At 43.5% G+C, this 26,122-nt stretch overlaps 1 protein-coding gene and 1 long non-coding RNA gene across 3 annotated transcripts; one reads left to right on the top strand and one right to left on the bottom strand.

Annotated features, from left to right (window-relative positions):
• Window positions 1-1,010: 1,010 nt before the first annotated feature.
• LOC309327349 lies at window positions 1,011-18,783 on the bottom strand. Of its 2 annotated transcripts, XR_014150507.1 has the most exons (5): window positions 18,708-18,783; window positions 14,775-14,932; window positions 9,149-9,296; window positions 7,127-7,307; window positions 6,540-6,659 (listed from the first exon to the last, which is right to left on the bottom strand). It is a non-coding gene; the product is annotated as an uncharacterized lncRNA (long non-coding RNA). The 2 variants fall into 2 exon arrangements; XR_014150508.1 differs by lacking the exons at window positions 6,540-6,659; window positions 14,775-14,932; window positions 18,708-18,783 and adding an exon at window positions 1,011-2,303 and having other exon boundaries at window positions 9,149-9,264.
• LOC309327324 (vomeronasal type-2 receptor 26-like) lies at window positions 3,521-12,792 on the top strand (the record flags this gene model as incomplete). The annotated part of the gene is made up of 6 exons (XM_081836515.1): window positions 3,521-4,412; window positions 5,846-6,137; window positions 6,434-7,243; window positions 7,947-8,174; window positions 9,142-9,268; window positions 11,894-12,792. Exons 1-6 carry the CDS (start codon window positions 4,189-4,191, stop codon window positions 12,790-12,792), a joined length of 2,580 nt encoding a protein of 859 aa, XP_081692641.1. The 5' UTR covers window positions 3,521-4,188.
• Window positions 18,784-26,122: the final 7,339 nt, after the last annotated feature.

Here is a 26,122-nt window from a genome sequence, read left to right as displayed (position 1 = left end):
AGAGGCCAAGCAGATGCCTGGAGGAAACCTCTAGGCAAGATCAGAGCTGTGGGCATGAGAATTTGGAGAAAGTAGCAGAATACCTGAGAAAAGCCATGAAACTACATGGGCAAAAGACTTGAGTGGTACTTTCTAACCTTACTAGGCCTCTCAAGTTTTATCTCAAAACATCTCCTCCTGCAAACCTCCTGCCAATTGTATGTGTCAATTTACATCTTCCTGTCCTCCCTGCATGCCAGTAAAGATTGATTGATTATATTCTTACTGGGTAAAAAGATCTGTGTATTACTGCTATTTTACTATCTTAATAGACCCAACCTCCATATCATTCATTGGGCGATATGTAGAAATTACCTTAGTCCTGAACGCAGCATTCTTGGGCCATTTGGGATATGACAGCGACACATTTGGTCCCTCAGCTCTGGGGATTTCCCTGGCTTTAGCAGTCTAAATAGGTGTCCTGTTTTGCCATGCCTCTTTTGCCAAGGCAACACGCGTAGTTGTCTTGGGATTCTAGCTCCATAGATCTTCATTTTGCATATATCTCAAATGCTGAAAATGGATTTAAAGCAGCAGCAATGGGCACAAGCCCCTTGGGCTTCATGTGCAGCGTGTATTTCTTTAGCGCAGCCTGTATCCCAGGGGATACCTGATCAAGTCCTTTGATCTTTCTGAAGCTAATCTGGGGTCATCCTGGCTGATTTTGCACAGTCATATTTCCTAGGAAATGCAGTGCACTTCCCTCTCCAAGCTGAGTGAATGGCAAGTGAAACCTCAAATGTATTTACAGAACCTCCAAATGCCCCTATTTTCCAGGAACCATCCCGGATTTAACTCCGCATCTGCTGTTTGAGCCACTCAAGGCTCCCGGAAGTTATCAAGGTGAGACTTCTTCCACTTCCAATTATCGAAATCATAGTGATTTCCTCTTCCAGAAGCTCAAGAGATCTTTCTGGAGATTGCCTAATCACCAGGCGCAACAAGGAACCAATGCGACCCCAAGATTACCACCTTCTGGGGTTATGAAGAACATTTGGGAATCATTTTAGCTTCCATTGCCCTCTTCTTGTCCTTAACAGCAGGCATCATGTTGGGAATCTTCATTAAATACAAGAAAACTCCCATAGTCAAAGCGAAGAACCGGGACTTCTCCTACATCCTCCATTGATATAAATGCTTTATGAGTCACTGATAAAGCATTTACATTAATTACCCAAGATTACATCCTACCTAAACTTTCATCACTCCATACAAGTGGAAAGCTTACTAGACTCTCAGTCTTATAGCAATTCAAGCTGTAGCTGTAGCATTCCAATGAAAGGTGCTATATAAATTTAATAAATAAAGGTCCTGAGAAAGCTGACTTGTTTGTTTGTTTGTTTGTTTGTTTGTTTGTTTGTTGAATCTATATACTGCCCTATACGCGGAGGTCTCAAGGCGGGTCACAGAACAAAATTAATATATAAAACCAGAAGATATATAATCAAAATGAAAACAACAACCCAATTAACACCCCAAAAAAGAATCACATTTTAAAAGGGCAAAGGATGTCAATCAAATCACCCAAAAAGGAACGTTTTTGCCTTATGTCCAAAGGTGTATAAGGAATGCGCTAGGTGAATTTCCCTGGGGAGAGCATTCCTCAGACGGGGAGCCACTGCAGAGAAGGCCCCGTTCTTGTGTTGCCACCCTCCTGACCTCTTGAGGAGGAGGCACACGAAGAAGGGCCTCAGAAGATGATCTCAGGGTCCGGGTAGGATCATATGGAAAGAGGCGGTCCTTGAGGGATTGCAGTCCTGAGCCATTTAAGGCTTTATAGGTCAAAACCAGCACTTTGAATTGGGCCCAGAAATGAATTGCTAGCCAGTGCAGTCGGACCAGGATCAGCGTATTGTGCACTAGCAGAAGTTTCCGAACTGTCTTCAGAGGCAGCCCTACGTAGAACGCATTGCAGTAATCTAGCCTTGAGATTATCAGAGCATAGACAACAGTAGTCAGGCTATCCCTGTCCAGATAGGGGTGTAGCTGGGCCACCAGCCAAAGCTGATGGAAGTCACTCCCCGCCACCGAGGTGTCCTGAGCCTTGAGCGACAGCAAAGGGTCCTGGAGGACCCCCAAGCTATGAGCCTGCTCCTTCAGAGGAAGCGTAACCCCATCAAGAGCAGGCCACCTCCCATCCGTCTGGTCTCGGGAACCACCCACTAACAGTGCCCCAGTCTTATCTGGATTCAGCTTCAGTTGGTTGGCTCTCATCCAGTCCATTGCCGAGACAAGACACTGGTCCAGCACTTCCACTGCCTCACCTGCAGATGTGAAGGAGAAATGGAGCTGAGTGTCATCAGCATAATTCTGACAACATACTTGAAACCTCCAGATCACCCCACCCAGCAATTTCATGTACAGTGGTGCCTCGCAAGACGAAAAGAATCTGTTCCGCGATTCTCTTCGTATAGTGGTTTTTTCGTCTTGCGAAGCAAGCCCATTGACAGCTTAGCGGATTAGCGCTATTAGCGGTTTAGCGGCTTTTAGCGGCTTATCAGCTTAGCGGATCAGCTGATAAGCGGCTTAGCGGCTTTGAAAGGGGGGGAGGGGGGAAACCGCAGGAACTCGCAAGACATTTTCTCTTGCGAAGCAAGCCCATAGGGAAATTCGTTTTGCGAAGCGCCTCCAAAACGGAAAACCCTTTCGTCTAGCGGGTTTTCTGTCTTGCGAGGCGTTCGTCTTGCGGGGCACCACTGTAGATGTTAAACAATGTGGGGGATAGGACTGAGCCCCGCAGAACCCCATATTCAAGGTTCCCAGCGCTGAAAAGCATTCCCCAAGTAACACCGTCTGGGAATGACCACCCAAGTAGGACTGGAACCAGCACCACCATCTGGTGTTCGGCCACATGCTCCAAAGCCTTGCTCAGAAAAGGGAGATAAGCAACAGTTATTTCCCTAATCAAGTGGTGCATGGATTTTAGGAAATAGGTCAACTAAATAGATAAATACATATTAATAAATACTTGATAAAGAATAACAAAGCTGCTAGAATGCTAGCCTGGCTTCTGCGCACAAAATTTGTTTATGAGTAGAGAAGTTTCTGCTCAAAGACGAGGAGCAAGTTGGTTCCATGTGCAACAGAAGCTGTCCTTCCGCAGAACATGTCGAAGGGGAAGGGAAAGCCTAAGGCTCAGAGCAACCTTTCTCCCCTCCACCAACCCCAGAGAGCTTCCCTCTGTTGGAGAAGACTTTCACAGAAGTGGTGGAAATTCACTTGAAGTTGCTTCAAAACCACCAAGGCGCTACTTCCCTTCAGGGGGAGAACCAAAAGGGATTGGCAGGAATAAAATCCATCCAAAGTGGCCAACTAGAAGAAGAAGAAGAGTTTGGATTTGATATCCCACTTTATAACTACCCTAAGGAGTCTCAAAGCGGCTAACAATCTCCTTTTCCTTCCTTCCCACAACAAACACTCAGTGAGGTGAGTGAGGCTGGGAGACTTCACAGAAGTGTGACTAGCCCAGGGTCACCCAGCAGCTGCAGGTGGAGGAGCGGGGAAGCGAACCCGGTTCACCAAGTTACGAGTCCACCGCTCTTAACCACTACACCACACTGGCTCTCTAAAGCATCTCTAACAGATAGCCGTCCAAACTCTGCTTAAAAACCTCCAAGGAAGGAGAGTCGATGGTTGGATCCAGATGCAGGGCTCTTCCTTGGTCCTTGAGAGCAAAGTTCAGGCCAAACTTCCAATTCCCCAAAACACCTTTTGACTTTTCTCCATCATGTTTTTCTCCAGCTCTGCACCTGCTGCCAGAGCCATTCAAGACTTCGGAAAGTTAGTGTCATGAAACTTATTCCACTTGGAATAATCAAAATTATAGTGATCTCATCTTCTAAATGCTCAGGAGATGTTTCTGGAAATTGCATGAGCCTTGGAAAGCAACAACAGCAGGGCAATATTAATTGAACTGGGACTGGGAAAGAAAAAGTTGGTGCCGAGAATATTTCCTGTGTTAGAGACAGACTGAGTCAAGATGCAGAGCTGGCGAAAGAGGGGTGTGCCTGCCTTGTGCTTCCTAGCTCTGAAGGTAGAGTTGAAAACCACCCAGATTGGGAAAGCCCAGGCAGTCTGGCCTTGAAAGACTCTTTGGGTTCTTCTGCTTCGCCTCCTTGGCAGGTAAGAGGAGGAGGAGGCAGAGCCAGAATGAGATCCCTGCTCCTTCTGTTGCTGCTTCTGCTGCTCATGATGCTCTTTGGAGTCTGCGGGAACCACAAGGCGAAATGCCCCTTGAATCTGGTCAGGGATCAAACGGATGCTCGCAATTACTACCGGCCTGGACACTTTCTCATCAGTGGGATCATATCTCCAAAATACCTTAAGGAAACTCCATACGTCTTTTCTCAGACACCCTTCGCCAGGATTGAAAAGTATGTACTTCACAGTTTCATGGTCCTCCAGTCCTTCTAGTGGTTCCTATTTATCAAGGAAATAGAGCCTTTCTCAAGGCTGGGGAGCTAAGGGCTGATGTTGGAGGACTACCCTGCCCTGACCATTGGTCTTGCTGGCTGGGGGTGATGGGAGCTGGGGAGTCCAGTAAAAGATTCCACACAAACCTCTCCTATTTCAATGTTCTCTGGGTCTTCCTTAGTGAAACACTCTCCTACCATTGATTCTGTGTTGCTTTTAGTAGAATGCAAGGATGCCAATGAATCTGGTCAGGGGTCAAAAGGATGCAATGAATTTCCTCACCTCCATTATTTCATTTGGACAATTTAGTGACTGTCGTTAAGGAATCTTAGTTTTACAAATGGATTTTTAAGACTAGACCCTCTGCGTGACGTTCAGTGGCTGATTTAAAAAAATTAGAAGTGTCTTAAGTAACTCTTGAGGGACGCGGGTGGCGCTGTGGGTTAAACCACAGAGCCTAGGTTCGTATCCCCGCCACGGGGTGAGCTCCAGTTGCTCGGTCCCTGCTCCTGCTAACCGAGCAGTTCAAAAGCACGTCAAAGTGCAAGTAGATAAATAGGTACCGCTCTGGCGGGAAGGTAAACGGCGTTTCCGTGCGCTGCTCTGGTTCGCCAGAAGCGGCTTAGTCCTGCTGGCCACATGACCCGGAAGTTGTTTGCCAGCTCCCTCGGCCAGTAAAGCGAGATGAGCGCCGCAACCCCAGAGTCGGCCACGACTGGACCTAATGGTCAGGGTCCCTTTACCTTTAAGTAACTTTTGAAAATGGTTAGATTTTTATTGGCGAAGAGCAGGAATGATATGCTTCAAATAAAATGATTATATGGAAAAATACAGACCAGGGGGTGTCCTCATTGGTGTAGTGGCTGATCCAGAATTTTAACACACACTCATACCTGCAAGCTACCAGGCCTCAATTGTAACTAAAAGGGGACTGACGTATTTGGTGCTTCTCCTCCTTCAATCAAATGGTCTCTTATCTAGCTATACTCTAGCCCCTTGGAAGAAGCCAAAGACCACTGCAGCAAAAGCAGCCCTTGCAGCAGCTTGCCAGTATAGCACACATTTTGAGGGGCGCCTTCATTTCCTACTCAAAGAACCAGAGTAGAATAGAATCATAGATTGCAGAGATGGAAGGAACCCAGAGGAGTCACACCTGAAGCATCCATGACACACGGTCACCTTCGGAGGGAGTCTGTTCCACTGTTGAACAGCTCTGTGTGCAGTTTGCATCAAAGCAGAGATTTCCAAATTTTTGTTCTATGCTAGAAAGCAAAAGGTTTGATATTAATGCAATAGGATAAATAAATACTAATCTTTGTGGATAATATAACATCCCCACCCACATTCGTATGAATATCAGTTTCACTCTTTTTAAATAATTCATTTATTGCAGGGAGGCAACTAGGTCCTACTGGTACATGTTGACTTTCCTTTTCACCATCCTAGAGATCAACCAGGATCTCAGCCTCTTACCCAACATTACTCTAGGCTACAACATCTATGAGAACTATTTCAATGCAAGGATGACTTCGGACGCCATGCTAGAGCTGCTTGCAGGCAGTGGATGCAATATTCCCAATTATCACTGTGGAGAACAGAATCACCTGCTGGCTGTTCTTGAAAGAGGCAATACTGTCATCTCAAGAGTGATTTCAGCCTTGTCAGGCATCTACAAAATCCCACAGGTAAGTAGTGGGAGAGCATGGAGGGAAAGAGAATTTCAGCTGCATAAGATTCTACTTTCCCTTTGGAGGGGTCAAGGTGGAATATTTTTAAAAATGAGAAAATTCTGACCTATGGATCAAACATCCTTTTTTTTAAACTGAGCCTTCACCAACTTGACACCTCCAGATGTTTCCGACTAAAACTCCCATCAGCCTCAGCCAGCAGAGATTTAGATAGATATCAGTCATTTCAGATACTTAAATATCTGTTATGCTGAAAGTAAAATAAATTGCTGATCTTTTGCTTTCCTTGCTAGATCAGTTATGGCTTCACTGCCCAGGTTCTCGAAGGTAAAACCCTGTTCCCTTTTGTCTACCGGATGACTCCTAAAGAGGAAAGTCAGTACCAGGGGATTGTTGAATTGCTCCTGCATTTTGGATGGACGTGGATTGGCCTCTGCACTCCAGACAATGACAGTGGAGAAAGATTTGTGAGTGCTGTGAAACCTCTGATGCTCAGCAAAGGGATCTGCATTGCTTTATCTAAAAGTGTACCAGAAAATGATCTAAATCAATTTATCAGGCCTGGGGAACCTTTTTTCCTATGGAGACAAGTTGGGGTATTTGTTTCCTATATAACCAATGCACTGGGCATCATAATACTCATGGTAATAAACAATATCTATGAGAAGGAAATAGGGGCGAAAGTCTGGATCACAACAGCTTCGCTAGAAATCAGAATTGGCTTTTCCCTCCCTTCAAATTACTTCCAGCACCTCCATGGTTCTCTGTCCTTTGCAATTCAGACGGGAAAAAGGAGCAGCAAAGGTGACAAATATAAATTACAGACCAATCTTGGGGATTATTTTAATCAAGCATTTCAGTGTTCATATTCAAGGCACCTGTTGTCCGTGAAAGGCAGGATAAGATGCAAAGAGGAGGAGAACCTGCAGCCATTACCCCAAGAGGAGTATGAGAGAGCCTTGTCTTATGACAGCTATGGCACTTACATCAATGTTCAGGCTGTGGCTCAGGCCTTGCATGCTTCGCTTTCATCGAGATCCCAGAGGAGGCTGATGGTGGAGGAAGGAGAGCAATGGGGACCCCAAAGGCTACAGCCGTGGCAGGTATTTCCTTCCCCTTTTTGCAACCTGCAGTCCACACTGATGCTGATCTTGACTGGGGATAGACCTGTAAAATATCATAGTTACTATTAGTAATAGTAGCAGACCGCCCAACCTTTCTCTGATGAAAATAGAAACATCCCATTCCATAATGATAATCTTTCTGTTTATAGCCAGGGCTTTTTTACAGGGGGGAACTCGCTGGAACTCAATTCTGGCACCTCTCAGGTGGTTGCCATTGCCATTCTAAGAAGGAGGTGTTCATGGTGAGTTCCAGCACCTTCTTTTCTAGAAAAATAGCACTGTTTATACATCTTCTTCGGTTGCCTCAGCACTCTGGGCACCTCCCAACATAAATAAATTCATACTAAAATATTAAACATTTAAAAATTCCTGATATAGGATTGGACGGCTTGTGGGCTGAAAAACTCCACATCCGCCAACATTTCTCCAATGAACATACGGACATTCTAAGGAAAAGTGGGGAATTTCGGGATCAAATGAAAAACTGTCTCTAATTCAGGGACATCCCTGGAAAATTGGGGCACTTGCAGGGTCTGTAGTAATACAAATAGCTGAATAGGAATTCCAGTCTACATGAGATACACGCAGGCCCCAAATCAGAAGAGGTTGAAGTGAGTAGGACTGAGATATCCATCTTGGCTTCAATGTTTCTCAGTGCTGGTGCTTTCCCCTGTCATTCCAGCTTCACCCTTTCTTAAGAGAAATCCGGTGTCTGAATACTTCCAGAGGCAGGCTATGCTTGGATGAGAACTGGGAGCTACCAGCAGACTTTGATATTATGAACTGGGCGATCTATCCCAATAAGTCTCGTGACCTTGTGAAAATTGGGAATATAAGGAGGGAGACGTCTGCTGGCGTAAAGTTCACCATTAACCCAGAAGCCATTGAGTGGCCCAAGGAATTCAACAAGGTAGAGGGAAATCACAGAGAGGGGAGGCTAGGAGATCCTGAATATGCTTTTCCTTGAACAACCGCTGCAAAGTGACCATATCAGGTTGACCAATCATGTCTTGACCGTCCAATAACAGCTGCAACATCCACAGCAGCTGAGATAGGAGGGGAATTTGGGGTGCTCAAAGAAAGGATAGAGCCCAGAGGTCCTCAGAGAAGACACCATCTATTTCCATACTGAAAATTTAAGAATTCTGCACAGAATCTTCAACAGAAATACTACGTAGATAAGAAGAAAAGGGAAAACACCTAGTAAAAGTGAACTATTGGGTTTTCATACATGCAGAAGGATGAAAAGGAATTTATTTTTGAAATGATAATTTCTTATTTAGTGTGGATTTTTTTGATTTTTTAATTTGTGGAGTAAGCTCACTATAGTACGTGCAGGAATTGAGAAGTGCACGGCTGTTGGTGAAGGATGAGAAGTTAAAAAAAAGCAAACCCTATTGTAATATAAGTTTAATGTTAAGGAATGGCACGTGAACTAGAAATAATTAGGGAAATACATCAATGACGAGAGGAAACCTTGCATGCCTCAAGAACAGAGTGAGGGAAACCAATATTTGGAAAAGTCATATTAAATTTGCCTTAAATAATGATTGAGAGATTATCAGAATCCTGAAATTTGGGAAATCACATTTCAGACTCCAGTGCCATTTTCTTTGAAGATTTATTAAGCAGGGAAGCAGGTAAACGGAGAAGAGGAAACAGAGTTCTGTGGCGCAAACCTCAGTTGTCCTGAACAAATTAGGAAGAAAAAGATATTCTGGTCACCCCAATGGTCAGTGGGGGGTTGAAACGACGCTAATGAGGGGTTCAAAGGCTGCATTCCAGAGATCCGTTTGAATTCATTCCATGAGTGCATCACATACCACAAATACTCCTAACTGTTCCTCTTTCTTGCACCTTCTTGTCTTTCTGGTTAGGCCGTACCTCGTTCCAGGTGTACAGAAAGATGTCGACCTGGATATGCCAAGGTGGTTCTAGAAGAAAAGCCCGTTTGCTGCTATGCTTGTGCTCGGTGTGCGGAAGGGACCTTCTCCGCCCAGGAAGGTGGGTGACTCCAAGGGGGAAGGTATTTCTGGAGAGAGTAAACACAGGGCAGAAATCCAGTCTCACACACTTTTTGTGAGAATTCTGCAGACATTGTGGAATGTCGATCCTTCCTCGACTTCTTTAGTATTAATCACCTTCATTACATCCTGGAAGAGAGTTGAAAGGAATGATCATAAGGAAGAAATCTCTCTCTCTTTTTTTTTTTAATGACTATTTATTGCCATTTTCAAAAATCACACAAAAACAAAGATAGACAAAAAAAAATAACAGAAATACAAAAATACAAAACTTAAAAAACAGTTAAAAACACATAAAATTTCAATTACTTATTTTCATTTAACTTATTTCTCAGACCTCCTCACACCTCCCCTTCTTGTATTCCAATTTAAATTGTTAACTCAGCAAGTCCTTATTACTTATTTCTCAGCTTTGACTTAATAATTTATTTTAACATGTTATTATTTTACTTTTCCTCTTTCTTCCATTTGAGGAAATTGCATTTATTTTTGCAAACCTTATTTTCATTCAATTTAAACCATTTTAAAAACCAGTTTTAACTTATCCAAACTTAAACATCAATACTTATACATCTTTACTCATTCTTAAACATTTTCCCCAAAGTCGACCAAAATTTCCCTTCCACGACTTTCCCAATTTCCATACCAATAGCAAAACAAAATAAAAACAGAGCCAATTATAATTATATACCCTTTGGATTCACAGACTCCACCCACCCCTTTCCCGGTTTCAGTCCCCAACAAAAATCCATCAGTCTCAATATACTGTTTAGCCTGGAGCTCTCTCGTCCGAGGCTCTTAAATCTCTTTCATATCGTCTCTGCCGGTCTTTTTGATAGTCCTTAATTTAAAATCCCAAATCTCGGAGAGGCTCCGGCCCAACAGGATCCATGTTTCTTCCAGCCAGGCCTCCATACTTAAAAGTAAAACCTGTGGGGAACTCCAAATCTTGTTTTATACTCCTTTCAATTCCAAATGTCCCCAAAGCTCCAACTTCCACCTTTATCAAGTTCAAAATCCTTCTGTCTTCAGATCTCCACATAAGAAGATCTCTCAGTTTTCCACTCTCCAATTCAGGCCAGACTTTCCACATCAGATTTTTCTTTTTCTTTGTTGCCATCATGTCAGGCCTCAAATTGCTGCTCTACTTTAACTTCTGTAAAATTACAACTCCTCCTTCCTTTTCTTCAGGGGCAACATATGTCTCCTTCTCCATATTCTCATGGCTCTCAAGTTTCTCTATTTGTCCAATTGAATAGGCTTCCTGCTTCAAATCCTTATCAGGTTCAACCATGTTATTTACTGATAAGTCCAAAGTTGTGGCGTTTATAGCCAAAACATCGATTTGGCCTTGTAACTTTCCCAAGAGAACAAATGTTCTATCCAATTCAGCCTGAATTTTCCCTCCTCCAGCCATTCTTGTAGTGTCCCTAAACCCCCACTAGGGGGATTTTGGTTCTTTAAAGTTCCTTTCAGCTCCAATCCAAAAATCAAGTTAGTTTGTATCAGCCCTTCCTTATTTTCAACAAATTGTAACAAATATAACCAGCAGAAGCAACAGAAACAAAGTGCTCTTTTTCCTTTTGACAGCTAAGTTGACAGCTGTCAAACACTGAGAGCCAGTGTGGTGTTGAGAGCCAGTGTGGTGTAGTGGTTAAGAGCGGTAGTCACGTAATCTGGGGAACCGGGTTCGTGTCTCCGCTCCTCCACCTGCAGCTGCTGGGGGACCTTGGGCCAGTCACACTTCTCTGAAGTCTCTCAGCCCCACTCACCTCACAGAGTGTCTGTTGTGCGGGAGGAAGGGAAAGGAGAATGTTAGCCGCTTTGAGACTCCTTAAAGGGAGTGAAAGGCGGGATATCAAATCCAATCCAAACTCTACTCTTCAGTACGTCATCAACAGGCTCTCTCGCGGGGCGCTCCCGGATCCGGGGGGGGGGGGGTGAAACTTCAGCTCCCAAAGTTAATCTTTTATCCTCCAGCAAAATTTCTTATAATGTCAAACCGTGGAGTTAAAGTCTTTTAAAAAAGAAAGACAGAAAAGATTCTCTCGACCTTGGTTAGCAGGTCCTTTGCTTTAGGTTATTTACAAAGAGGGGGGGGCGGACTTCCTTTTTAACCCTTCCCCGCTCGTTCCTAATTCAATAAGATTTTTTTTTTAATTCAATTTCCGTACTACTCAAGGGGTGGTTACTTTAAAGTCCGATTGTTCCAAAGAAAAAGTCAGCGCTCTCCGGCAATGGCTTGCGACTTCACTCCGCAGAAGAAGCAGTCTACTCTCAGAACCGCGCCGCACCCCGTCCCCATTCCGGAGCCTTTAAAAAGGCTCCTTCGCAGATTGGGGGGGCGCAAATGGTGCCCGCCGAGTCACCACGCTCACAGGCTTCCGCGCCTCTGATTTTTAAGGGTCCCCGCGTCGCCGCCACGGACAAGACCCGATCCTGCGAAGCCGATTCCCTCCGGAGCTTGGAGGGAATCCGCCATTACTCGATGGCGCTAACCCGGAAGTCCCTTAAGGAAGAAATCTCTAGGATTTCTTCAAAACGTAATAAGCACAGATCATGAGGGATGTAAGTGATGCTGCAGCCACTTTTTTCTCTTCCCCAGATGCAGAACATTGCACCAAATGCTCAGAAGATCACCATTCAAACAAGGACAGAGATCAATGTGTCCCCAAGATTATCATCTTCCTGGCTTATGGAGAATATTTGGGAATAGTTTTAGCTTCCATTGCCCTCTTCTTGTCCTTAACAGCAGACACTGTGTTGGGAATCTTCATTAAATACAAGGAAACTCCCATTGTCCAAGCCAACAACCGGGACCTCTCCTACATGCTCCTCGTCTCCCTCCTGCTTTCCTTTTGGTCCTCCTTCCTCTTCATCGGGCGCCCAAGGAAAGAGACCTGCCTTCTCCGACAAACGGCCTTCAGCATCATCTTCTCAGTTGCTGTTTCTTCTGTCTTGGCAAAGACCATCACGGTGGTGCTGGCCTTCCTGGCCACAAAGCCCGGGAACAGAGTGAGGAGATGGCTGGGCCAGAGTCTGGCCAACTCCATTGTCATCTCCTGTTCTGGGGGGCAAGTTCTCATCTGCACCATCTGGCTGGGCTCTTCTCCCCCATTCCCAGAGCCCAACATGCACTCCCAGGTGGAAGAGATCATCCTGCAATGCAACGAAGGGTCTGTGGCCATGTTCTACGTTGCCCTCGGCTACCTGGGCTTCTTGGCTGCCACCTGCTTCACGGTGGCTTTCCTAGCCAGGAAGCTGCCTGGCTCCTTCAACGAAGCCAAGCTGATCACCTTCAGCATGCTGGTCTTCTGCAGTGTTTGGGTGTCTTTTGTGCCCACCTACCTGAGCACCAAGGGCAAGTACATGGTGGCCGTGCAGATCTTCTCTATGTTGGCCTCCAGTGCTGGGCTTCTGGGCTGCATCTTCCTTCCCAAGTGCTACATTATTGTGCTGAGGCCTGATCTGAACACAAAGGAGCACCTGACAACAAGGAATTAAGGGGACATCTGATTCTTAAAATAGTCCATGTTCATGATGTCCAGAAGTGCCTAAAGGAAACACAGCTACTCACCCATGCTGTTTATTCTCCATCTCTGAAAGAGATTGTGTTCCTTCTTAGCCTGGATTTTAGGAAGTCCTGCTGACATGAAAAGTAAGATGGGAGGAAATGATTTGCTCCCTTGCTTTGCCAAGGACTACAATGAGTCCTGGTCTACTGCCCTTAGTTTGTAAACTATTATCTTTTAATAATTTTGTGTTTTGGGAACTTATATTTATCTCACAACCAGATAGGCTGGAGGGAGAGGAGTTAGGTTTTTTAGTCTGTTTGCTTTGTCATGACTACCTATTAACTATATCAATTCTGATATTCAACAATACTGTTTGGTTATGCCAGTTCTATGTATTCAATTTTCTATGCTCCATTTCCCGCATTTATGCACTATCATTCATAAGCTCACTTCACATCATTTCGTTCTCCTAAGCTTTGTATATCAATACACTGAGAAATTCATTTAAGACATCTTCCGTAGTCTGTTGGTTTAATTTCTGTATCGTGTAAGCTCTGCTCCCTGTTCCAAAGAGTAGCAGCTGACCTTAGCCAAGCCTTGACTGGGATCCAATGAACTTTATTGCATTGACCAGGGTTAGGGGCGGGCGAGGTAAGCGGGAAGAGAGGGGAGAAGGCACTCCGGTGCTCACGGGAGTGGCAGGCCGCCTACGCCAATCTGGGCAAGTCATTGTGAAAGGAGGTGGGGAGAGTAGAGCTGGGGAAGGCAATGGGTCACGAAAGGCAGCAGTGGAAAGCGGGGAGAGGCGGGGCGGCTCCCTCGGCCAATAAAGCGAGATGAGCGCCGCAACCCCAGAGTCGTCCACGACTGGACCTAATGGTCAGGGCTCCCTTAACCTTGACGTATTCTATTCTATTCTATTCTATTCTATTCTATTCTATTCTATTCTATTCTATTCTATTCTATTCTATTCTATTCCATATTACTTTATTTTCCCATGTAGAACATGCCCCCGTGTATAAGACACCCCCTATTTTGGGGGAATCAGAATTAAGAAGATGGGGGGATCCCATTTTACTCCTCTTATACACGGAAAAGTACGATATTATATTAGATTATATTATTATACAGGGTGATTCATAATGAAGTACACAGTTTCAACACACTATAAAAAAGAATATAATATATCTCATGTTACCTGTGACAGAATTGTAGGGCAATGTTTAAAGTATTTTAGAAACAGTCACAGATGTTCTATGTGTGCACCCTTTGTCACACGACACACATCACAATCGAAAATGCCGTTGCACAGCAAACTCCGTTTTGCTCAGTTCAAGAACACAAAACGCCTTCTCCACTGCAGACGCAGCCATTTTGCCTGATAGTCACGTGACACGCGCACTATCCCTCAGTCACGGGACACAAACTTTGAGTACATCTACCTAACAGTTCGCAGCTGTTTTCCGTGTCGGCGCCTGTCTTACAGGATCTGGAAACTGTATATTTCATTATGAATTACCTTGTATTATATTATTTTGGTGTCCAATCACTGCTTTACTATAGGATACTTCATTTCAATCAATCAAATCTTTATTACGGTAGTAGACCAGCATTCAGTAGGGTGGGGTACAGTCTTTTCAAATCTGTAAAACGTTTTGGAAAGCTAAAAAGAATTTAAACGCAAAGCATATATAAAAGTCTAAAAGAAGTTAAAAGAAGCTAAAAGAAGAGTTTCGGAGCATTAAACGGATGTGGAAGAGCAGAAAAAGTTAGTATATAAAAGACTATGGCTATCAATTTACAGGGCACTCTGATATGAATGTTCATTAAATCTAGTGTAACAACAACAGCCATTTATTTATACCCCACCCATCTGGCTTGGTTTCCCCAGCCACTCTGGGTGGCTCCCAATAGAATATTCAAAACACGATAAATACATCAAACACTAAAAACATCCATAAACAGGGCTACCTTCAGATGTCTTCTAAAAGTCAGGGAGTTGTTTCCTTCCTTGACATCTGCTGGGAGGGCGTTCCACAGGGAGGGCGCCACCACCAAGAAGGCCCTCTGCCTGGTTCCCGGTTTGTGGCACAGGTCATCATCCGATGAATTTGGAGCTTCATTTATTTCTGTGTTTATATTTAAAGAAATTATGCATTTTAACAGTATTGCTCCTTGATTGTAATATCAAGAATGCACTTAAAATTACTACGCACAACCGTGAATAAGTGATTGCAATGCACACACAGTTAAGCAACATACATATTTGTTAACAAAGTCTAATATTACTATCTTGTTGTGATTATTATTACTTTTATTGCTACTAATCCCAGTGGCTTACAAGACTGAGCTCTCTTCTGCCTTGGTCAGTCCCCACCTGGAATACTGTGTCCAATTCCGGGCACCACAATTTAAGAAGGATGCTGACCAATGGGAAGAAACCCCTCACCCCCCAGAGAGATGCCGGCTCAAAGAGCCCCCTGAGCTTAGACTACAAAGCCTCTGAGGGCGTGCAGAGTGCAGATCCCCCCAGGGTCCCCTCTCTCTCTCTCCCGGGCTCACCTGGGGCCCCGTCCCTGCCAGCCTCTCTGGCCTCTGAGGGCGTGCAGAGTGCAGGATCCACCCCCCAGGGGCCCCTCTCTCTCCCGGGCTCACCTGGGGGCCCCGTCCCTGCCAGCCTCTCCGGCCTCTGAGGGTGTGCAGAGTGCAGGATTCACCCCCCAGGGGCCCCTCTCTCTCCCGGGCTCACCTGGGGGCCCCGTCCCTGCCAGCCTCTCCGGCCTCTGAGGGCGTGCAGAGTGCAGGATCCAACCCCCAGGGGCCCCTCTCTCTCTCTCCCGGGCTCACCTGGGGGCCCCGTCCCTGCCAGCCTCTCCGGCCCTTGGGTGACTCTGGCCAGCTGGACGGGCTGCAGGCGCTGGTGTCCCTGGCGGACGAGGAGGGTCATGTGGCCCTCGGAGGGGAAGGGGCCACCTTCAAAAGGCCCTGCATCTCCCGCCAGCCTCCGCCGGCAGACTTCCCAGCATGCACTGCCAGCTCCATTAGGCCAATGGTTGAATCCCAGCATGAAGAAATTTGAAATTTACTCGTTTTTCCAGTGTATAACCAAATAATTCAATCTCAAGGAGTCTTATGTTTGGCTTCGCTTATTAGCTTCATGGATAAATTAACCTCTATTAGTTACAGATAGGTAGCCGTGTTGGTCTGCCATGGTCAAAACAAAATAAAAAAATTCCTTCCAGTAGCACCTTAAAGACCAACTGAGTTAGTTCTAGGTATGAGCTTTCGTGTGCATGCACACTTCTTCAGATACACTGAAACAGAAGTCACCAGACCCTTCTATATAGTGAGAAGGTGGGGAGGGGTATTACTCAGAAGGGTGGTGGGAATGGGTGATTGGCAGATAGCTGCGATGAGCCTGTTGACGACTCTTAACGACTGCAATAGGTCTAACAGGAAAAAGCAAGGGGTGAGAAGGTGAAAAATGGCTTTGTCATGTATAATGAGATAAGAATCCAATGTCTTTGTTCAAACCAGGTCTCTCCATAGTTTTAAGTTTGGTGATAAGTTGCAATTCAGCAGCTTCTCTTTCCAGTCTATTTCTGAAATTCCTTTGTAATAGAACAGCTACTTTGAGATCTTGTATAGAATGTCCTGGGAGATTGAAGTGTTCTCCTACTGGTTTTTCTGTCTTGTGGTTCCTGATGTCGGATTTATGTCCGTTTATTCTTTGGCGTAAGGTCTGGCCTGTTTGTCCAATATAGAGAGCTGAAGGACACTGTTGGCATTTTATGGCATACACAATGTTAGACGATGAGCAATTAAATAGTCCCGAGATGGTATGTGTGATGTTGTTGGGGCCAGTAATGGTGTTGTCCGGGTGTATGTGGCAGCAAAGTTGGCATCTGGGTTTATTGCAGGCTCTGGTGCCAGTGTCCGTGTTAGGTCTGGTTGTAGTATTATTGTGGGTTAGGAGTTGTTTAAGACTGGGTGGCTGTCTGTAGGCAATGAAAGGTCTTCCTCCCAGAGCTTGAGAAAGAGAACTGTCATTGTCCAGGAGAGGTTGTAGATCTCTAATGATGCGTTGTACTGTTTTAACTTGGGAGCTGTATGTGATGACTAGAGGTGTTCTGTTATTTTCTTTTTTGGGTCTGTCTTGCAGCAAGTTCTCTCTGGGTATCAGTCTGGCTCTGTTGATCTGTTGTCTAACTTCATCTGCTGGGTATTTTAGTTCTAAAAAGGTTTGCTGTAGATCTCTTAGGTGAGAGTCTCTGTCTGTAGAATTGGAGCAGATGCGGCTGTAACGTAGTGCCTGGCTATATACAATGGACTGTTTGGTATGTTTGGGATGGTAGCTAGAGGCATGTAGATATGTTTGTCGGTCAGTTGGTTTACGGTATAAGGTGGTGTCTATGCGCCCATCCTGTATTTTTATAGTAGTGTCCAAAAAATGTATTTCTTGCATAGACTGATTCATTGTTAGGTTGATGGTGGGGTGAAAATCATTGAATTTCTGGTGGAAGGTGTTCAGGGTCTGTTGACCATGTGTCCAGATGATAAAAATATCATCAATGTATCGCAGGTACAAGAGAGGTTTGAGTGGGTAGGAGTTTAGGAAACGTTGTTCTAAATCCGCCATGAAGATGTTGGCATACTGTGGGGCCATGCGGGTGCCCATTGCTGTGCCGCTGATCTGAAGGAACAGGTCATCACCGAATTTGAAGTTGTTGTGGGTAAGGACAAATTGGCAGAGTTTGGTAGCAAAGTCCGCTGTGGTTTTATCTGAAATGGTATTCCTTATAGCTTGTAAACCATCGTTGTGTGGGATGTTGGTATACAGAGATTCCACATCCATAGTACCTCTATTAGGTTTCATTTCATTTCCCTCAGGTCCTTCTTCCCAGCATGCTTTGCTGCCCCATCTTCTCACAAACAAAGATCCTGTGTCCTATAATTGAAATTTACTCATTTTCCAATGTGTAACTAAATAAATTAATCCCAAATTGTCTTTGGTTAGGTTTCACTTAATAGCTTTATTGGTAAATTATCCCTTATTAGGTTTCATTTCCCTCAGGTCCTTCTTCCCAGCATGCTTTGCTGCCCCATCTTCTCACAAACAAAGATCCTGTGTCCTATAATTGAAATTTACTCATTTTCCAATGTATAACTAAATAAATTAATCCCAAATTGTCTTTGGTTAGGTTTCACTTATTAGCTTTATTGGTAAATTATCCCTTATTAGGTTTCATTTCCCTCAGGTCCTTCTTCCCAGCATGCTTTGCTGCCCCTTCTTCTCCAAACAAGGATCCAGCTTCCTATACTTGAAATTTACCCATTTTCCAATGTATAACTGAATAAATACATCTGAAAGTGTCTTTCGTTAGGTTTCACTTAATAGCTTTATTGATAAATTACCCTTTATTAGGTTTCATTTCCCTCACGTCCTTCTTCCCAGCATGCTTTGCTACCCCTTCTTTTCACAAACATGGATCCAGCTTCCTATACTTGAAATTTACCCATTTTCCAACATATAACTGAATAAATAAATCCGAAGGTGTCTTTTGTTAGGTTTCACTTATTAGCTTTATTGGTAAATTATCCTTTGTTAGGTTTGATTTCATTTCCCTCATGTCCTTCTTCCCAGCATGCTTTGCTGCCCCTTCTTCTCCAAACAAGGATCCTGTTTCCTATCATTTTCTTTTTCTCTAGGCGTATTTGGATTCTTCCATTTAAACTTGATGGAGGGGCAGAGCGATGGAAAAAGAGAGGCGGCTTTTCCTCCCAGCCTTTCCCTCGCCCTTCCCAGGCTGCCCTGCGCAACCTTCCTCCTGGCCTGCTCATCAACTCAGAAGAACCAATTCTTCGACTCCTAAACCCCCATAACCCAGGAAGCCTCCCAGAGACCTCGTCCTTTTCCTCATTCCCTTGGAGGCACCTAGAAGGGCTTCCCCCTTTTCCCGACGTCCCGCGGCTCCGGCGCCCTGGACAACAGAGGCCAAAATGGCCTGGGCCACCCGCCAGTTGTTTGACCTGCAATTTAGAGCTCCCAAAATGCTTGAAATGCATGTTGTGGCTGTGATTTGGAGAGTGCTTTTAATGTTCTGTTGGGAGCCGCCCAGAGTGGCCAGGGAAAGCAATATTATTATTATTATTATTATTATTATTATTATTATTATTATTATTATCATCATCATCATCATCTCATCGCCTTGATTGCAATGAAACCTAAAGCAGACCCATTGAAATGCAATTATTAACTTGGTTTCGGGTTTACACCAACCATTCTTCTTTTCGCAGTTGAGATGTTATTTCTGACCATTCACTTTGTTCTGATTGGTACCTGATTGATAAACTCATTCTTTAACGTCATCTGAATCTCTTGCTATTGGTTTATAGATACAAATTCTGTTCTTAACCTGAAATTGTTCTTAACCTGAGGTACCATTTTAGCTAATGGGGCCTCCTGCTGCCGCCTCGCCGCTGCCACGTGATTTCTGTTCTCTTTTTTTTAAAAAAAAATAATTTTTATTAATTTTCATAAACAAAAAAAACACACAAATAAAAACATTCACAAACAACACATGACTTCCCCATGCCTCCCCTTCACTGCATCCTTGTTTCAATTTTTTTAGCAATCCTTCATTTCATTTCTATATTTAACTTCCCTCAGATTCTCTTAACTTAAATACTTACAGCTGTAATTCTCTGTTTCTTACCCCTTGACATTTTATCAGTCTGAAATTTTACAGCAGTTCTTAAGATATATTTTAAATTTTTTCCAGTCCTCTTCCACTGTCTCTCTCCTCTAATCACGGATTCTGCCGGTCATCTCTGCCAGTCCCATAAATTCAGTCACCTTTGTCTGCCATTCTTCCAGAGTAGGTACTTCTTGCATCTTCCAATACTTTGCCAGGAGAATTCTTGCTGCTGTAGTTGCATACATGAAAAAAGTCCTATCTTTCTTTGGTACCAATTGGCCGACCATGCCCAAGAGGAAAGCCTCCGGTTTCTTTACAAATGTCCACTTAAGGATTTTCTTAATTTCATTATAGATCATTTCCCAGTAGGCCTTAACCTTTGGGCAGGTCCACCAAAGATGATAGAAAGTTCCTTCACATTCGTTACATTTCCAGCATTTATTATTGGGCAAATGATATATCTTTGCAAGCTTGACTGGGGTCATGTACCACCTATAGATCATTTTCATTATGTTTTCTTTCAAGGCACTACATGCCGTAAATTTAAGGCCTGTGGTCCATAACTGTTCCCAGTCAGCAAACATAATATCATGACCTAAGTCTTGTGCCCATTTGATCATAGCTGATTTAACCGTTTCATCCTGTGTATTCCATTTCAGCAACAAATTATACATTTTAGACAAATTCTTAGTATTGGTCTCTAACAATTCTGTTTCCAATTTTGACCTCTCCTTCTGAAATCCTAGTTTCCTGTCCTGCTTAAAAGTCTCATTTATCTGGTAATAATGTAACCAGTCTCGAACTTTGGATTTTAATTTCTCAAAGCTCTGTAATTTAACTTTTTCACCGTCATATTCTATAATTTCACAATATTTTGGCCAATTAGAATCCATGTTAAGTTTTTTCACCGCTCTGGCTTCCATTGGTGACAACCATCTGGGTGTTTTATTTTCCAACAAATCCTTATATCGATTCCAAACATTATACAAAGCTTTCCTGACAATATGATTTTTAAAGCCTTTATAAACCTTTGCCTTGTCGTACCATAAATATGCATGCCAGCCAAAATTATTGTCATACCCTTCCAAGTCTAAAATGTCTGTGTCTTCAAGAAGTAGCCATTGCTTCAACCAGCAGAAAGCTGCTGCTTCGTAGTAAAGTCTTAAGTCCGGCAGAGCAAAACCCCCCCTATCTTTTGCATCAGTTAGAATCTTAAATTTTATTCTGGGCTTTTTGCCCTGCCAGACAAATTTGGATATATCTTTCTGCCACCTCTTGAAACAGTCCATCCTATCTAGAACTTGCAATGTCTGAAACAAAAACAACAATCTCGGCAATACATTCATCTTAATAACAGCAATTCGGCCTAACAAGGATAGTCTCAACCTAGACCATATGTCAAAATCTTTCTTAACTTCCAGCCAACATTTCTCATAATTGTCTTTAAATAAATTCACGTTCTTAGATGTTAAATTCACCCCCAGATATTTCACTTTTTTTGTTATTTCCAAACCAGTTTCCCTTTGAAAACTGTCTTTTCCCCCCATCGTTAGATTTTTTTCCAGCACCTTTGTCTTCTGTTTATTTAGTTTAAAACCAGCCACTTGGCCAAATATTTCAATTAGTTCTAAAACTCTTTTTGTACTGGCTTCTGGCTGCTGCAAAGTCAAAACTAGGTCATCTGCAAATGCTCTTAACTTATATTGTTTAGCTCCGAGGTGTATTCCTTCAACCAGCTGGTCCCTTCTAATCATATTCAACAACACCTCCAGGACCGATATAAACAATAGAGGGGATATTGGGCAACCCTGTCGTGTCCCTTTTTCTATTGGGATCTCGTCCATAACCACACCATTCACAATTAATTTAGCTTTTTGCTCAAAGTATATTGCACCTATACTGTTTTCAAAATTTTGGCCTACCCCCATCCCATGGAGATTCCTCTTCATAAAGCTCCAAGAAATATTGTCAAAGGCTTTCTCCGCGTCCACAAAAATCAGAACTGCTTTTCTATTTATATCAGTCTCCAATAGTTCCAAAATATCTATAATGTTCCTTACATTATCTGACATATGTCTCCCTGGGAGAAAGCCTGTTTGGTCCTTGTGAATCTCCTCTAACAGCACTTTTTTAAATCTTTTTGCTAAAATGTCTGCAAAAATTTTGTAATCCACATTTAAGAGTGATATAGGGCGGTAGTTCTTAACTTGATGTTTCTCAGTTTCTGTCTTCGGTATAAGTGAGATAAATGCTTCTTTCCACGATTCGGGAGCCTTTTTCCCCTCCAAAATTTGGTTGCAAACTTCTTTCAATGGTTGTATTAGCCATTCCTTCATTGCTTTATAGTATCTCGCCGTCAGCCCATCTGGTCCTGGTGATTTTCCCAATTGCATATTCTGGATGGCACCCTCTATTTCCTGGTTCGTAATTTTCTCATTTAAAATCCTTTTATTTTTTTCTGAGATCTTTGACAGTCCATATGTTTTAATAAATTCTTCTATCTCTTGTTCATTTTTTGGCCCTTGTGCATACAATTTCTTGAAGAAACTTTGAAAACAATTACTAATTTCATTTGGTTTATTTATAGATTTTCCATCTACCTCGAGAAATGTCACAGTATTCAACTTTTGTCTTTTTCTCAGTTGCCATGACAGCAGTTTCCCACATTTATCTGCTGATTCAAAAGTTTTTTGCCTCATTTGTTTTATTTTCCATTCTATTTCTTGATTCATCAATTCCATGTATTGGGTCTGGTAATACTTTATTTCTCTTAAAATCTCCTGAGATTTAGGTTTTGATCTCAGTTTCTTCTCTCCTTCTTTCATTTGTTTCCAAATTTTTTCTTTCTTCTCATTCTGTTGTTTCCTTTTTATCGAATTCTGCTGGATTAGAAAACCACGCATCACGGCCTTGCTTGCATCCCATATTATTCTTCTTTCCACATCTGTTCCTAGGTTTATTTCGAAGTAGTCTTTCAAAGTCTTTTGGGCCTTTTTATAAATTGCTTCATCTCTAAAAAGAGTGTCATTCATTCTCCATCTGAAGGTTCCAGCTGTTGTCAATTTCATTTCCATCTTTACTGCATTATGGTCGGAGCAAGTTTTTGGGCAGATTTCTGTTTTTTTAACCCTTGGTGCCAGATTGCTAGAAATCCATATTTGATCAATCCTGGTCCATGTCATTTTTGCTTCAGAGAAAAAGGTCCCCTCTCTTTCCAGAGGGTTCCTTGTTCTCCAAATGTCAATCAAGTCCATTGTGTCAGTCAGTTCGAAGAAAGTCTTTGGTAGTCTCCCATCCTTAGAAATTACTTGTCTTTGAGCTTTATCCATATTTGTGGAGACAACTCCATTCATATCACCCATCATTATAATTTTATAGTCCATAAAATCCATTAATGTCTCATGCAACTTCTTGAAAAACTCAGCCTTCCCCTCATTAGGTGCATAAATTCCTACAATCAGAATTTTTTCTCCTTGAATTTGAATTTCCACTGCCAGAAATCTTCCTTGTTCATCCTTAAAGATCATTTTTGGTTCCAATTTTTCCTTAACATAGATCACCACTCCTCTTTTCTTAACTTTATCTGAGGAAATAAATTCCAGTCCTAATCTCTTATTTGTCAAAAGTTTCCTGTGTATTCTGGCAATATGAGTTTCTTGCAAGCATATTATGTCTAAATATTCTTTCTTTAATATATGAAACACTTGGACCCTTTTTCGGGGATGGTTAAGACCGTTGCAGTTCCAACTCAGAAGTTGCAGAGACATTTTTGTTACTGGGTATCTTTTCCACCGACTGCTCCAAGTTCTTGTTCCTGATCGGTCGGTGCTGGGGTCAATCCAAATTATAGGTTTGCAATATCCGGTATTTCTCTCTCACTCACAGTTCCTTTCTGAAAATCTTCAAAATTTCTCTCCAAAAAATGTTCTTTATCTTGAATTGTTTTTATTTTAATTTTCTTCCCTTTAAAGTTAAAGGACAACCCTTGTGGGAACTCCCATCTGAATGGAGTGTTGTTTTGTTTCAATAAATCCACTAAATCTTTAAATTGAGTCCTCACCTCCAAAAAATATTTAGGAATATCTTTAAAGATCTGTATTTGAGAATTTTTAATAATCAAAGCCTTCTGGAAGTGTAGGTTCAATATTTTGTCTCTTTCTTCCTTGGATCTCAAAGTGATTAAGCAGTCCCTCGGTTTCTTGCCTTGCTTCCTGCCAATCCGAAAAGCTGTAGTTATTACAAATTCATCTTCTTCTCCTTCTAGTTCGTCAGTCCAAAATTCTTGAAACTTATCTGTGAGAAATTCCCCAAGGTTGCCCTCTTCCTCTTCTGGTACCAATCTCAATTTCAAATTCTTGCCTTTCCTCTCCAATTCCATAAGAGCCAAAGTTGCATCATGTTCGTGTACCTTCTTTGCAATGGGCGCAAATTTTCCCTTAGTTTCCTCGGCAGTGCTCTCGGCGATCTCGGCTATTTTCCTTGTTTCCGTACTTTCTTGAATTAGACGATTTATAGAGTCTGTATTAGATGATATTGTCGTTGTGTTCAAATCCAATCTTGTTGTCAATTCTGTCAATTTCTTAGAGTTCTCTGTAGATTGCTTAGTGAGTGCTTCTAAAGATTGATTTATTCTGAGCAGTGCCTGTGTCATAGAATCCATTGATGCTGTTGTTACTTTTTCCTGTGCTGCTGCTGCTCCTGATATGGAGCTTCTTTTCTGAGCCTGCTTTTGAGCCTGTTTTGTTTTGCTTCTTGTTGATATTTCATCTAGTGGAGTGCTCATAACTCAAGGTCGTTCACACAGGAAGGTTGCAAGTGGAAAATCCCACTTCTTTATCTCAATACAGCAGTCTCTCTTTTAGTCCTCTAGAGGGAGAAATTGTATCCAGGCAGGAATAACAAAGAAACAGGAAAGCAGATAGCCATGCAAAGTCCCAAAGAAATAAAAGTCCAACCCAAAGTCCTACTTTGTTGCAATTTAAAATCAAATTCTGCCAAGTAAAGTCCCGTTATTATGTTTCAAATAAAGTCTTACTTTGTATCCACAATCCTCTTTTTTTGACAGTTCGTTTCCAGGCGCTCACCGCTCAGGCAGCCTGGTCAGAGGTATCGGCAGCGGAGAGTTTCCCGTTCACAACTTTCTTCTTCTAGCGGGTTAAATTAAGCCAATTTCCCCCCCCCCTTCTCCCGCTCAGTGGGGGGAAGACCCTTTCAATGTCAGGTTTAGCAAAGTTTCAAAAAGCGTTCCCTTTAAATGCAGCTTGCTCTTTTCATTGCTGCGTCAGTCGTGCAGTTCCGGGAGGCTGACTTCCTTAATTTTTGCCTTTCCCGTTTTCAGCCAAATCTTCTTAATTTAAAGGTCCCGTTCAATTTGTTTTGCAGTTCTTACTCACAGGTATTGTTGCCAATCGGTAGTTTCAGGAAGGAATCGGCGCTCTCCGTCAATGGCGACGCGGCTTCGCTCCGCGAGCTGGGTTGCGATCCTCAGCACCGCGCTCACACCCGATGCCGCTCCGGAGCCTTTAAAAAGACTCTTTTGCGATACCGGGGGGCGCAAAGGTGCCCACCGAATCTCCTTGTTCACAGGCTTCAGCGCCTGTGATTTTAGGGGTCCCCCGCTCGCCGTAGCGGGTCAGACCCGAACTCACGGAGCAGTCCTGCTTCAGAGCTCGAAGCAAGGACCGCCATTAAGACGCTGGCGCCGACCGGAAGTCCTGTGATTTCTGTTCTCATCCTGAAGCAAAGTTCTTAACCCGAGGTACTATTTCTGGGTTAGGGGAGTCTGTAACCTGAAGCGTCTGTAACCCGAGGTACCATTGTATGTATATAAAGTCAGAACATTATTGTAAAGTTACAAGAAAGGAGATTCCAAACCAACATCAGGAAAAACTTTCCGATAACAATGACTCGCGAATACAGCATCGAAGATGCAGAGAGAAGCCCCGAACAAGGGGGGCTCCTCCTTTTAACAAGTTTCTCCAGGTTACCCCCCACACCTTGTGGGAAGCATCACACACATGTCGTGAACATGTCATAGAACAGGTGTGGTACTGGGGTGAAAACTGATGCCGTGTCCATCCCAAATGTAAGGCATCTCTGACCCTCCAGACCTTTCTCTTTCCAATACACGGAGACCGGGAGGACATGGTTTCCGGGATGGGTTGGGGTCCGGCTGGAGGGCTTGACCCTTCTGCCATAGGGCAGGTGGGGACGTGAGCATAAGCTTCAGAGATGAGGGCAATGCCAGGCTCAGCCCCAAGCCCCTCCTCGGATGGCCACCTTCCCCCTGAAGAAGCAGCCTGGGCAGGATGCCAACCCGTCCCGGGAAGGATTTCTGCTGATTTCTTTCTCCAGATTCCTCCTCAATGGAGGGTCGCTCCAATGCAGCCCGTTGGTGTCCATGGCTTCTTCGCCCTTCCCTGCTTGGGCAGCTGCAGTACCAGCGCAGTCGTCGCTAGAGGGTGATGTTTCGCAACCTCTCCTGATCCCGCGCTTCGGATTGGCAAAGGAAAGAGGGCTCTGTCAGGAAGGGCGCTTGGGGATTGGTCAAGCACTTGATGAATGGGGGAAAGGAGGAAACGAAGGGGATCGCTGTACGCTGCGCTGCACGGGGTTGAGCTA

This window comes from Podarcis erhardii (assembly GCF_964252035.2).
Source record: "Podarcis erhardii genome assembly, chromosome: 13".
NCBI lineage: Eukaryota > Metazoa > Chordata > Lepidosauria > Squamata > Lacertidae > Podarcis > Podarcis erhardii.
Note: the sequence above shows the minus strand (reverse complement) of the source record. Positions and strands in the feature narration are given on the sequence as shown.